This window comes from Physeter macrocephalus, chromosome 7 (genome assembly GCF_002837175.3).
Source record: "Physeter macrocephalus isolate SW-GA chromosome 7, ASM283717v5, whole genome shotgun sequence".
NCBI classification, from domain to species: Eukaryota; Metazoa; Chordata; class Mammalia; order Artiodactyla; family Physeteridae; genus Physeter; species Physeter macrocephalus.
Genome location: NC_041220.1, coordinates 126953818 through 126965017, shown reverse-complemented (window position 1 = coordinate 126965017; position 11200 = coordinate 126953818). Strand labels below are relative to the sequence as shown.

The following is an 11200-nucleotide window of genomic DNA, read 5'->3' as shown; positions in this document are numbered from 1 at the left end:
AAAAGGAGACAATTTCAAAAATTAAATCAATCTTCTGAAAATGAACCCTCTGAGTTTGATTCCAATATTAACTTTAGGGTAAGAACATTAGTTTTTAACTCCCTTCCTTTCACTTTAAAAACCACTGTTTTTAATTTTTATTTTTTTAGTCATAACTGGAATGTTCATTCTATGGTTTGGATTTTGAAAACCATATAATAATTATAACAGACTATCATTTAAGGATTCACCTTAGGCCTCCACAAAAAGCAGCGTATCTGTTTTTTCACATTCCATTTTTCTGCTGAGTGACATTTTATAAACTGTTGATGGGAAACTCCTCAATTACAGCAATCCTGCATTGGTTTTATTCACAATTAAATTATCTAAATAAAACTTCTTGGAATGAAAAGAATGGAACTCAGAAAATATGCCGGAAAGGAACTATTTAACAAAAATATTCATTCTGTCAAGCTGTTGTAGCTGAGGAAGAGGGACAATATTGTGGAATAAAAAAGGAAAGGTTAACCCATCTATTTGGTATTTTGCACTGGGCAGTATCAAATAAATGGCAGTGGAATTTATAAGAAATTTCAGCTTTGCTGATGCTTTCAAAGCCTTAGCACTTCAAAATGATCATCAGTACTCAAAAGCATAGGACTCATAAGCTTTCATGAAGACACACCCTAATATTTTTTCCTTCTAGGTTTAAACCATCACAAAAGAGGCGGTTTTGAATCAGAGTGTTTATGCTTTGCACCTGACAAGCATGTTAGACGTCTGAACCTCTAACCTATTGCTACTTCCAAATACAGGCCTGAGACTACCGTCTTAATATTGTAATTTAACGTATTCCCCGTATAGCCTGAAGTTAAAACTCCACAGCATACCTCATTTCTCATAAAAGTTATAAATTTCTTTCAATCAAAGCTACAGCTTCTTCGTCTGGTTAGTATAGCTACAGACAGCTCTTATACCAGTTCCTAATTATACGAAGGGTCTAAACAACAGAAAAAAGTTACACAGTATTTTGAGGGAGTCTGTTTATACACTTCATTAAGGAGCCAAACTTCAATGAAACAGTCAATATTAAGGAATCAGTGATATCATCACATAACTTGAGTACAAGAGGAAATAAATTCACATTTTGAAATACTGTAGATTATGAAATGGCCTCCAAAACACAAATACTCATTAAAAAAAAAAAGTTCCTGCTTTCAGAGCACAGAGGAAATACTTGATTATTATACCAAACGTCACAATGCCAACTAACAGGTTAGTGGCTTGATGGAAAAGCATTAAAACAAGTTTCTATCACTTACGTCTTGTCAGATTAAACCAAAATCAAAGCCTATTTACAGAAAGTAAGTTCTCCAAAACTAGTAGCCAAATCATGTAAAGAAACAACCAAAACAAAAAAGCTGGGCAAGAGTTTTGACAGCCTAAATCCTGGGCTCATATTATGTCAACATCTTATTCTCAAATGCAGATTATTCAGCTTTGACGTATCACTTAGGCATAGGGAGGAGTTCGTGAAACTGAGTCTGAGTCACGTGAACAAAATTTTATCAGACCCAAAGCTTCTAACCATGTCGTGACTCCAGGAGACTAAAAACTAAAAATATTTGCTTTCTTTATATAAAGTTTCAGGACCCTCAGATTTCTTATTCCATAAAACATGACAAAATGTTATTTGATCAGGTCACATTAGAGACTTATGAAAGGAACTGAAAAGGTAAGGACTGGAATGTTTTTAAAACATCTCTTTGATAATGTTAACTATTCCCTTGGTGCACTCTTAACTTTTAGAATGTTTTATTAAAGTGACAGTGCCAGAGACTCCTAGCATGTCTGCAGAACTAAGTCCTTGCAGTTTTGCGGATGAAAACTAATTTCTGACTAATCCAAGAGAGCTAAGGTAAACATTTTTTAAAACTTACAAATACATCCCATTGCAAGAAAGTATGACATACACAAAACCCCTTGCTTATTACAAAATAGCCAAAAGAGGCAGGAATTGTTAACACTAATTACAAAAGAATTTTTTTCACTCTGTAAAGTGATTTACTCAGGCATTTGTTGAAACACAATTTGGATTACAAAATCTCGATTAATGCATTTTCCAGGAAACAACTAGTTCAAAATTTGAGCTCACTTGCATCTAGATTTGGTATGTTAAGGGAAAGAAAGAAAATGGGTATGCATGGAGAAAGAGTGGAAGCAAATGACAAAAATCACCACAACGATACAGGCTAATAAATGAAGAAATCAAGAGACAGGTTCATTAATTAATATATTTTCTGCATTATAGTTAACATATGTACTTTCTTCGTGTCACCTTATTTTTCCGTTATGTATTGATATTTTGTTATATTCAGACATGAGTACATTTCAACAGTTTTTGCAATAAATATCATAAAATAATAGATTCGCATAATAAATATTCTTTACAATAAAAAAGTTTAACAGACTTTTGTCTTAAAAATAGTCAGAATTCAACTTTGTGATTTATACATAAAATATACAAAAAGCACCACAATTTGTGGTTAAGGCAATGAAAACAGAAAAGATTAGAACTACTCAGCTGTTAACTAACCAAAGAGTCCAAAAACCATTAAGGAGCCAAGATCACTTTAGGCAGCATAGTTCTGTGACATGTATAGATGGATCAGCTATAAATATCAACTTCAGTCATCCAAGTGCCCTCAGTGACAAGAGTAATTTGGTGAAAAGCGTGGGGGTACGGAAGGAAGGGAGCCGAGTCCTTCACAAATATGAAAGCTTTGAACAAAGATGAGCAAGATACAACTAATATATCTCCAATGTGAAGATTTACACTGTAAAGCGAATCTAAAATTACACGGGGAAAAAACCCAAAAAACAAAACTGGCATCTCTAGAATAAGATAATGCCAAAACTGAGGGGAGAGAACGTTGGGGGGCAAGAAGGAGAGGGCAGTGGTTAAAGGAGAATTTTAATGTTATAACAGAAACATATCCCCCTTGCTACTTAGGGGTCCAATGCTATGAAGAGAGCCCTAATTGGAGACAGATTTAATACATAGCTTATTTAAGCAATTAAATGGTTGCCTCTTTAAAAAAAACCAATTTCCCTGCTCCCAGAGTACCCAATCAAAAACAGCTCTAAATCACTGTAGTCTGGGTGTGTGTGTGGGTATGTTCGTGTACAACTTTGGAAAGTTGCTTGCAGAACAAAAAGGCTACACAAAAGCCCACTGGCTCTCAATATCCTCTCGAGTGGATGGCAGAGGCTCTTGTCCTAAGGGGGAGCCAGGTGCAGTTTCACAGTTCACTGTTTCTGAAGATCATCCATTAGAGAAGAGTAAAATCCATGAGTCAAACCTTGGGAAGAGGGGGAGAGAACGTGGGAAACAGGGAAAAACTGCAAAGAAAATAAAACCAGTATCTAACAGGATCTTTCCATAACAGCCACAGCTTGAAAGCTAGAAGTTCAGGAGGTCCCACCCACGTCCAAAAATCATGATGGTTTACCCTGACCCCGGGAGGGGCAGCTCTCCAGTTTACAATAGACCGTGTTGGAGTTCTTACATCTGCACCCTGGGCGATGGATCCAGTCATAACACCCCCTGCACAGCTTCAGGCATCCCTTAGCAGGCGGGTAACAGAGTAAGCAAGGTAGAAGCAGAGACATGGCTCCCATACACAGGTACCGAGAACAGCAGTGTGACTGTGAACAGGAGCAAGGATTGTCCGAGTAAGAGTCCCCTTCATCGTCATTGGAGCAGTGGTAGAAGATGCCCTTGACCAAGCACATGCAGGTTCCGTATTCCACCATGCTCTCAGCGGAGCAAAGGCACTGCCGGTTACAGGCCCAACAGGATGGCAGGGTCCTGGGAGCTGTGCATTCTCGGCACTTGCACTTCCCACACTGTTCACAGATGAACTTGTGCTGTGCCAGCTCCTCTTTCAAGGAACCCTTCAAGTCATCCACAGTCAGTTGCTTGCGCTGGGTCCGGACTGCCCTCTCAGACCTGTGGCCAGAGACTGGTCTGGCTGGTGGTGACCTTCCTAACAGCCCCTGCTCGGAAGAGGCACTGCTGTTGCTCCCAGAACTGGCTGCACTTCCAGTGCTGGTTGACCTGCTCAATATGGGGCCTCTGGTATTACTCGAGAGTCCTGCAGGTCCCAGGTGGCTGGTAGGTCTATGCTCATAGTTATTATTCACATTAACTGGTATGATCTCATGAGTCCTTTCATGCTTTTCTTGTCTTGGTGCTGTTCGAAGAGCAGGTCTTTTCACCACCGATGGCCCTTCTGTGTATTCATTGCTGCCTCTGATGGCCTTGATCTGGTCTAAGGACAAAATAGCAGCAGGCTGAATCTCTCTCTCATAGTCTAATCTCTGACGGTTATCCAAAGCAGGCTGCTGGATCACAACTAATGAACTGCCACTGCCATGTTGATTTTGGGGATCCATGTGTAGTGATCGTGAACTCTGGCAATCAGTGGAAACCTGGCATGCATCTGAAATCCTAAAAGGAAATCAAAGATGAAAAAAACAGAGAAAAGATAAATGACGAGAAGCATTTGGGGGAGGGGGGAGGCGAGAAATCCTGTCAAGTCACAAATTGCCTAAACCACCTGGTAATGATCTCCCTCATCAGTGGATTACAATGATGTTGGGGTCCTGGCCAGAGTCCAATTCTAAGAGAGGCCCAGGACCACATCACAGAAGAAGAATGTAAGCAAGAGACCCCATGCCATAAGAATTAGAAGTTTTTTCAAGTTTTAAAAAGCAAAATCAAGAAGTAATGTCTTCCTGTTTGTGAATCTAACGAACAATTAAAATGGAGCATGCCCTCACGCGGAATATTGAGTATAAGCACTAATAAACAGCTCTCATCTAAAGAGGGCTCAGTATCAGTTCATGGGTGTTTTCCATAGAAGAAAATAGCCACTCTTTAAAAAAATTAAGAATGGCTTTGGCGCTGTTGCCTTCTGTTATTTGTTTGCTGTTACAAGCATTAGATTAATGGAGAGGAGATTAGTCAAGGTATACTTCACGCATTTAAATAAAAAAAAAATCAAAGAGATTCCAAACTGAAATGGAATCTCAAAATAAGAGGTCATTTTTCAGGAGAAACCAGAATTTTAAAGCTAGCTCATTATTAATGTACAAGATGCAAATGTAGACAAATACAACAGTTCTTGGTGTTTTATGGCCTCTAAAGCACACACACGAAACTTAATGTACGGTTCTGTGAACGTTAAGAGTATTCACATTTGAAATCATGAAAGGAGTTTTTTTTTTTAAGTTTAAATAAGGGCTCCACTCACCTAACGAGATAACTTTCACACACAAGTGTTAGGCCTTTAGTAGTACGGGGAAATCCTGGCCGTTTCAATTATCTGTATTTCCTCTAATTTAAAAATCTGTATTTACATGACAGATCTTGATTTTCAAAGGCACTGCCAACTCTGAATCCATGTGCTTCTTGTAATAAAGTACAGTAATATCCTGATAAAAATAAGCATTTGTTTCCACACCAATAGTAAATAGTTTCTAATTTATAAGGTCTTCTTCATAAAACAAACATAAAAACGTTTGTTTTCAGTCTATGGTAGACTAGAACATTTTTCACACAAATTCCTCCCAAAGCCTACAGATTTGATCCAATTCAAGAATGAAAAGAAAAAAATGCCCATTCCCCACTACTACCTTGAGCCAAAACACATCAGCTTAAGGAATAAAGCGGAAAGAAGTCCATTTCATCTCTTAACTTCACTCAAGGTCCCCGGACCAAGTCTTAACATGTTAACTTCTTGGCGTTTCCCTCCCTCATTCTCCCAACTCAGATCCTCGAGTTTCTACTTTCTTCTACCTTCTCTGTACAGAAGGAGAAACACATTCGCAACCTGCTGGGTTCAGTCCTGGAATCCTTAAAGGCTGTTCAAAAGAGTCCATCGTTACTCTGCACAATATCATTCCTCCTCGCAAAGCCCTTTTTCAACCCAATGCTTTTAAAGCAAAGAGTACCTAAAGGTAGCAAGGCGGATTCCACACGAAAGGAAAAACGGTGGATTTGAAGAGGGCAGATAAAACACCAGGCACTTGAATCTGAGTTTTAAACGCTAGCTGTGGCAAAGTTCACGCTGGCCGGTGGCGGAGACCACCGGATCAAAGGAAAGAGCGAAGAGACTCGGCCGCCTCTGATCTGAAGCAAAGCCCCTCTTCCAGCAGTGACAAGTCCTCGATCCAGCCCCAAACACGCTCACACGCTCTCGGCGGACTGTCTTCCCCAAGAAACCCCCGAATCAAAGTCGAATACCTTTTCGGACAATCCCATCACATCCTAAGGATCACCGTGGATTTCCAAAACCTTTTGGCGTGTGCCACCAAGGAGGCTCACAAATCGGGGAGAGCCTTCAGAGCGAACGCGGGCGCCAAAAAGCAAGCCCACGTCAGGGAGGGTTATAAATAAATAGCTGTCTACACTTTAAAGGAGAAGCCGGATTCCTAAAGAGCCGGGGCGCAGCGAGCCAAGGGCAGGGGCTGCAGAGCGGCGTCGCCACATCGCCGGCTACCGCGGTGGAGCTGCGCCCTCTGCAATCCGCGCGGAGACGAGCGGGGAATAAAGAGTTGACGGCGAGGAAGGAAAAGGAAAAAGTTATGAATGAAAACAAGTTTGCTCGCTCGCTCTCTCGCCCGCTCTCGCTCTCTCTCTCTCTCGGGCAGGAGGAGGGGAGGAGGCTGAGGTTACCATTACCTCAGGAGGGCGGACTTCCCCACTTTTAAAGGGGCAGTGCCCTCTCCCCTCCCCTCGCCGCTCCACCGCTCTCACTACAAGACTACAGTGGCAGCTCGCTCGGGCGCACGCAGACTCGGGCCACGGCGTCCCCAGCGAATTGGGGCTTTGCTCAGGCACACGCGGGCGCAAACACGCCGTTCCCGGCCCCAGTCCCAGGGAGCCTCCGACCCAGAAAACTCGCCGAACAGCTCCGCAGCTCCCCCCGCCCCGTTGACCCCCCCCACAAAAGCCTCCCTGAAAGCGTCTTTCCCCCGGGGGGAGGGCGGTTCCTCCGATAGGACACCCCGGGTCATGGCGCCACCGCTGCAGGCGACTGAGGACGCGGGGCCCCGCTCGCCAGCCCGTGCGGAGGCGGAAGGTCGCCCGCCCGGTTCCGGACTCTGAGCGCCCCGGCGGGAGGGCCGCGCCGCGGGAGGGGTCGCCCCCCCTCTCCCTCCTCTGCCCGCCCTCCCCTCGCGCGGCCGCGGCCCCGGCCCCCGCGCTGCTCCTCCGGGCCCGCACCTGCCGCCCGGCCCGCCCCTCCCGCCCCCGCGGCCGGAGAGCGGGCGCCCCACACTCACCTAGGCCGAAGCGGGGGCGGGGGGCCAAGCCGTGCAACCCGGCCCGGGTCCCGGTGCGGGCGGCTGCGTGCACGCCCCGCATCAACCGCGGCGAGGAGAACGGGGAGGCATGGCCCGAGCTGCGGCCGGTCGGCCCGCGGCCTCCACCGCCCCCGCCGGGCAGGAGCGCTCCCCGCGGCCCCCTTCCGGCTGCGGGGGACAATCCTCCGGAGACTCCGCGCGGCCGGGCGCAGACTCCTCACAGCTCGCGTGCGCCGCGCAGCTCAGTAACATCCACCTCCGGGGCTCTTCTCCTGCAGCCCCCTCCGAGAGCCAGAAAACAGTTCCCTTCGGGAGGGCTCTCCGGGTCTCTCCGGAAAGCGAGCGAGGGAGCGGCGGGGATGAGGGTGCGTGCTCGGACCAGAGTTCTTCTCGGGTTCCAGTCGCTCCTCGCGGGAAAGGCGAGAGTGGCGGCCTCCTGACGCGTGAAAATCCACGTCACGGACGTTCGAGGCTCCGCGGCGCCCGGGACGGGGCTCGAACCGGCGTCCGCGGGCGGGTCACGGAGCCGCGCAGGCAAGCGGGAGCACACGCCTGCGAGGCCGAGCCGCCGCTCTCCGAGGGTTGGGGGGGGTGGGAATTTGATTTTTTTTTTTTTTTTTTTACCGGCTTTTTGAGGGGTGGTGGTGAAGGCAGCGAGGTTTGGGGGTTCTCCTCCGGGGAGGAGGCGGGGCGCAGGTCCCCCCGCGCAGGTCCAGGCACTTTCCCGATCCCGCACGCCGGGCAAGTGGGGGCACGGCGTCCCCGGGAACTCCGGTGCTGGCAGTCAGCGTCTCCCGGGCAGCGCTCACTCCCAGTCCTCCGACCCTCCTCTTCCACGGCCGAAATGCCTGCTACAGACGATTAGAGAGAAAAACGCGTTAATTTCCCTTTCTTTCCAGGCACTTGGCCGCGCAGCGCGCTCCGCCGCCCGGGAGGAGAGTGGAGCCGAGCGGGCCGCTCGCCAGCCGCCCGCACCCGCTGCCATGTGCTGGCTGTTGCTGCTCCCAGTGATTGACAGGCGGGCGCACAGTCGGCGTGTCAGCAGCGAACCAAAGTAACATGCAGTCTTGCACGTTTTTGCCGAAGTGCTTTTGCCCCTTGGAATGCCTAGGAGTTCAAACAACGTTCAAGCGACGCCTCTGCGCATTGGAAATCAATACACAGAGACGGGAAATTCAGGTTTTAGACAATTGCTTCTCGGGATTCGGTCGCCAACTATGCCTAAACAAACACGCATTTGGTCCACACACCCGAGTGCCAGCCCCTCTTCGGCATAAACCACCCAGTTTTTCACACATCCGACCGTTTCAGACTTTAACCTTGTTAAGTAGTTCGCTTACGGGGGTGGGGGGGAGGGAAAGGGACCCTGCTTTTTCTTTTGGTGGTAGCATTTACTTTAAGAGCATTAGTTTTAGTAGTGGGAATGCTACTGGTAATTTGAAATGCCGCCAGTAATCTTAGATCTAAAGCGAGTTCAAAGAAATAACCAGTTCCTTGCAAAAGCCAACATTTCTCACCTGATCTTTCCTAAAATGTCTGCGGAAGGAAAGGAAGGAAACAGTTCTTACCTAACGCAAAGATTGGAAATTGCTTTTCAGGCACATTTACAGCGACTGTAGCTGCTCCTTATCCAGGGCAGGGAGTTCTGTCTGCAGCTATCACTCTGCAAACCACTGAGTGCCTTACAGAGCGATCCCACTCCGGCTCCGCAGAATTTCAGCTCGTCGCCTGCACCTCCACCTCCACTCCAGGACACGCCTCCAGTGATATCATATGTCAATCATACGGGCTGCCTGAAAACCTGGAGCAGGATTTCCCCAACAGTCGTTTCCTCTTTCGTTTATGAGTACTCACTTGGAAATGTTGCCCTGTACACTCCTGTGAAAAACATCCTCTAAAAATGTGGATTGCCTCTAAAAATCCTGCAAATGCTGTTTGTCATGAAAGAATACCTTTAAATTTAGTCATCAATCTCAGTAAAAGGATGGGTGGACTCTATTCTTAAAGTTGAATTAGAAAACAATTTTGAAGAATAAAAGAAGATTAAAAAGTTGTATATCAAGCCATCACTTCTGATCAGTTAGTGAGAGAATGTATATTGATAGAAAAAAGATGATAATATAACATTAGTTCCTATTTAAAGCAAAGTTCAGAATATGTGAAACCTCAAAGTTCAAAAGGTGGCACTCACTGCAAATGTATGTAACAATATGTCATTGAGGCGCAATCTCCTGCTGTAGATTTTATAATAATTGCTCTATCTTGATTTGTGATATAATTTCCCCAAAATCAAATTTTAAAAATCCCAAACTCCTTCAATTTTGTAATATATTTATAATTTTGAAAAAAAAATTATTTTTAAAAATCAGCTAAATGGCAAGCCATTAAAATAGAAATAATTTTCCAAGAAGTTGTATAATTCTTAAGCATAAATGATGTGTCACACACACAAAAAAAGCATTTTAATCAGTAGGAAACTTGCTTTTTGTTTCCTTACAAACTATTGGATTTTAGACATTTATTATCAAAATCGTGTACTTCATGCTGCAGTGAGCGTAACGGTATGTGAAATTTGAGTTTCCACAGAGACTTTTAAAAGATACCTAAAACCCAAAAACGTATAGTAAGTGGAAAGGAAATATTTTCTCCAGGTACTATATATCAGCAGTACTACATATCAGAAGCTTAAAGTCTTTGACAAAATAAAGCAAACAAAGCAAAACTCCAGGAAAAAAAAAATCATATATAAATTTGAGTACGGACATTTTTGGTTCAAAGTAATTTTTTAATAGCAAGTGATTCTTTTGAAACTGGTTTTTTCTATTCTAGACTTTCAAATGTTTGAGCACTTTAAAAAATTAAAGTTGTATTTGGAATGACCTCTCGGGACCCTAGGGCACTGCTCAGACCATGAGCAAGAAGAAGAAAGCATCACTAGAAAATAACATAGAACAAGAATTAAACCAAGAAGCTACCTATTCATTCAATAATATAAATTGTAATAAAACAGTCTGTTTCAAAGGATAAAATCAACATTATTGTACATATTTTCTATTCTTTCATATATCATTATATTTGGGGATGTAATGAACTTTAACCAGTGGATAAGTTTCTTGCCCAATTTGAATGGGTTTGGAATAGTCAACTCAGAAATAGAATATTCCATCAGAGTATCTTACCTGGGTCTTCAAAATTGTCTTCTCCGCTATCACCACGATTTGAGGACGAGAGGTCAGTTCACCAATATGATAAAACCAGGAGAGGGAGCACTGAACATTTTACTTCCATAAATCCTACAACAATATACTTGAAAGATTTCTGTTGCAAATGAACTTCAAACTATTTCAACCACGGGTGCATTATTAAACTACAATTTGCGTGAGAATTAAGTATTTTTAAATTACAATAATAAATAAAATCCTTGAAATTGTATCTATACACCATCATCATGGGTCATGTTCTACTTAGAAATCAAACAGTATGCTGCACAAAGTTGACCAATGACCCTTTACATCATCTAGCACTAAAACGCATCAATGTTTTTCTCTAAATAGTACATTACAAATAAATATAGGTATAGCCTTGCCGCCCTGGATCTAGAAGACATTTAATAAAACCTGCCCCTTCTTCTGATTGCCTACAACTCTAAGACTTGGTAGAAATTCTAAAATTTTAGCTTAAAATAGACATTGTTCTTTATTTAGAAAGTTTAATTACAGTGTACCTTGGCTAGAAATGGATAGCTAGAGTATGAAATTTTCCCAAAAAGGAAAAACAATGTAAATATCCATGAGAAAATCTTAAAATAATTTTCAGTTTACTATATTAAGATCTAAAAAAATAAGGTGGA

General features: G+C 43.9%; 1 protein-coding gene across 3 annotated transcripts; it reads right to left on the bottom strand.

Annotated features, from left to right (window-relative positions):
* Nucleotides 1-2259: 2259 nt before the first annotated feature.
* On the bottom strand, nucleotides 2260-7421 carry SPRY1 (sprouty RTK signaling antagonist 1). Of its 3 annotated transcripts, XM_007109528.4 has the most exons (3): nucleotides 6290-6832; nucleotides 5298-5478; nucleotides 2260-4492 (listed from the first exon to the last, which is right to left on the bottom strand). In XM_007109528.4, the coding sequence occupies exon 3, from the start codon at nucleotides 4435-4437 to the stop codon at nucleotides 3478-3480; it is 960 nt and encodes a 319-aa protein (XP_007109590.1). In that variant the 5' UTR covers nucleotides 4438-4492; nucleotides 5298-5478; nucleotides 6290-6832; the 3' UTR covers nucleotides 2260-3477. The 3 variants fall into 3 exon arrangements, with proteins under 3 accessions (XP_007109590.1, XP_023975179.1, XP_007109588.1); XM_024119411.3 differs by lacking the exons at nucleotides 5298-5478; nucleotides 6290-6832 and adding an exon at nucleotides 7330-7421; XM_007109526.4 differs by lacking the exon at nucleotides 5298-5478.
* Between the last annotated feature and the right edge of the window lie 3779 nt (nucleotides 7422-11200).